This window comes from Corapipo altera, unplaced genomic scaffold, assembly GCF_003945725.1.
Source record: "Corapipo altera isolate COAL_440 unplaced genomic scaffold, ASM394572v1 61974, whole genome shotgun sequence".
Classification (NCBI taxonomy): Eukaryota; Metazoa; Chordata; class Aves; order Passeriformes; family Pipridae; genus Corapipo; species Corapipo altera.
The window spans coordinates 1-1530 of NW_020890868.1; the positions used below are offsets into that span (position 1 = coordinate 1).

Below are 1530 nucleotides of genomic sequence, written 5' to 3' on the forward strand. Positions count from 1 at the left end.
GAAGAGGCCCGGGACTGTTCCCCCCGCAGCTCCAGGCACTGGGAATGTTGGGGCTGGCCCTGCCTGTGGAGCACAGGGCTGGGCTGTGTTCTCCAACCCGTCCCGCAGCCCCTCAGCTCTGACCGCGCTCACTCTTTGTCAGATCCAGGACGGGAACAGACACAAGAACAGGACCGCGCCCGTGGACGCTTCCGCAGGGCAGCACAGGTACCTGCAGCCACGGCCTCCTGGGCTGGGCCTGCTGTCCCTGCTCAGCCTGGCACTGCTGTCAGAGCTCTCCAGGACACATCCCTCTCTTCCCTGCTCTCCGTTCTTCTGCAGGCCTTTCTGAAATTCTTGGGCATTCGGCGTAAAAGGACCACAACCAGACCGACTGAGGTCATGGCACAGCCTGACCCCAGCCCGACTGAGCTCGAGGCGGACCCTGATGTCACCACCGCACTGACTGATGGCACAGGAAACTGTGATACCCTGACAGTTGTTCACACGACCAAGTCTGACCCTGCTTTGACTGATGCTACAGCAGACCCTGACAGCCCATCCATCGATCGCACTGCAATCCCTGACATCCCGTTGAGCGATGAACCCACAAACTCTGGCGCTGCACCGCCCGATCTCGCTGCGGAGGCCGACACTGCAATGACCGAGGGCACTGCAGACACTGACCTCATGCCCACGGAGAGTGTGAATTATGCTCCCACTCCAGATATTTTTGAGAAGAATGGTGTCTCCAGTCCAGAGCAAGTAAGCAGCCTGTGCCCAAGGCTCAAGCCACTCCAGGGGCTTGTGTCCCCTCAAGCCAACTCCCCTGGGCCCTCTCAACCTTTGAGGCCAGCACAGTGTGGTGGGAAGGGAAGCACTTGTCAGGGAAGCTGGGCAAGTTGGCAGCTTTTCCCCCACGCCTCCTCCAGGTGCCAGCCTTCGTCAGGAACGTGCACCAGAGACTGACAGCCAGCGCCACTCCAGAAGAGAAGCTGCTGGCGGAGTTTCTGAGGGTGACTGATGAACACCCTGCTGATGCTGTGGTGACCCTCCTGCGCTGTGCCCCATCATGTGACAGGTACAGGGCCTCCCTGCCTTCGGGACTCGGGGCTCACCAGCCTTTAGAGCAAATCACCCTGTCCATCCTGTCCCACATGGTCTGCCAGAGGGATGGAGAGTTCCAGGACCATCTGGCCCCTCTGTTGCCCAGCCCTGCCATGTCAGCACCCATCCTGCTGCCATGGTCCCTCCCTGCTCCTCAAGGCACTTTGGCCAGTGCCCCCCTGACACAGAACTCTGACCCCACAGAGCTGCTGCCATCATGTGGAGGACCATCACCTCACCGGGAAGGACAGTGGTGAAGGTGCTGCCACAGCTGCTCTCCGTGATGGAGGAGTGGCCACTGCACAGCACGTCCACCTCCGACGGGGACGAAACGGATGTCTTTGCCCTGGCTGTGAGTTCATGGGAAGGGCTTTTGCTCACCCCCAGGTCACCTCTCCGGTGGCTCTCCATCCTCCCCCAGCACTGCATCTCCCTGCCTCAGGC

At 60.8% G+C, this 1530-nt stretch overlaps 1 protein-coding gene across 1 annotated transcript; it reads left to right on the forward strand.

The window, feature by feature from the left end:
- Positions 1-142: 142 nt before the first annotated feature.
- LOC113942484 lies at positions 143-1438 on the forward strand (the record flags this gene model as incomplete). The annotated part of the gene is made up of 4 exons (XM_027633609.1): positions 143-207; positions 322-744; positions 912-1060; positions 1291-1438. Coding segments are annotated over 4 exons (785 nt in total), but the record flags the coding sequence as incomplete, so codon positions are not given.
- Positions 1439-1530: the final 92 nt, after the last annotated feature.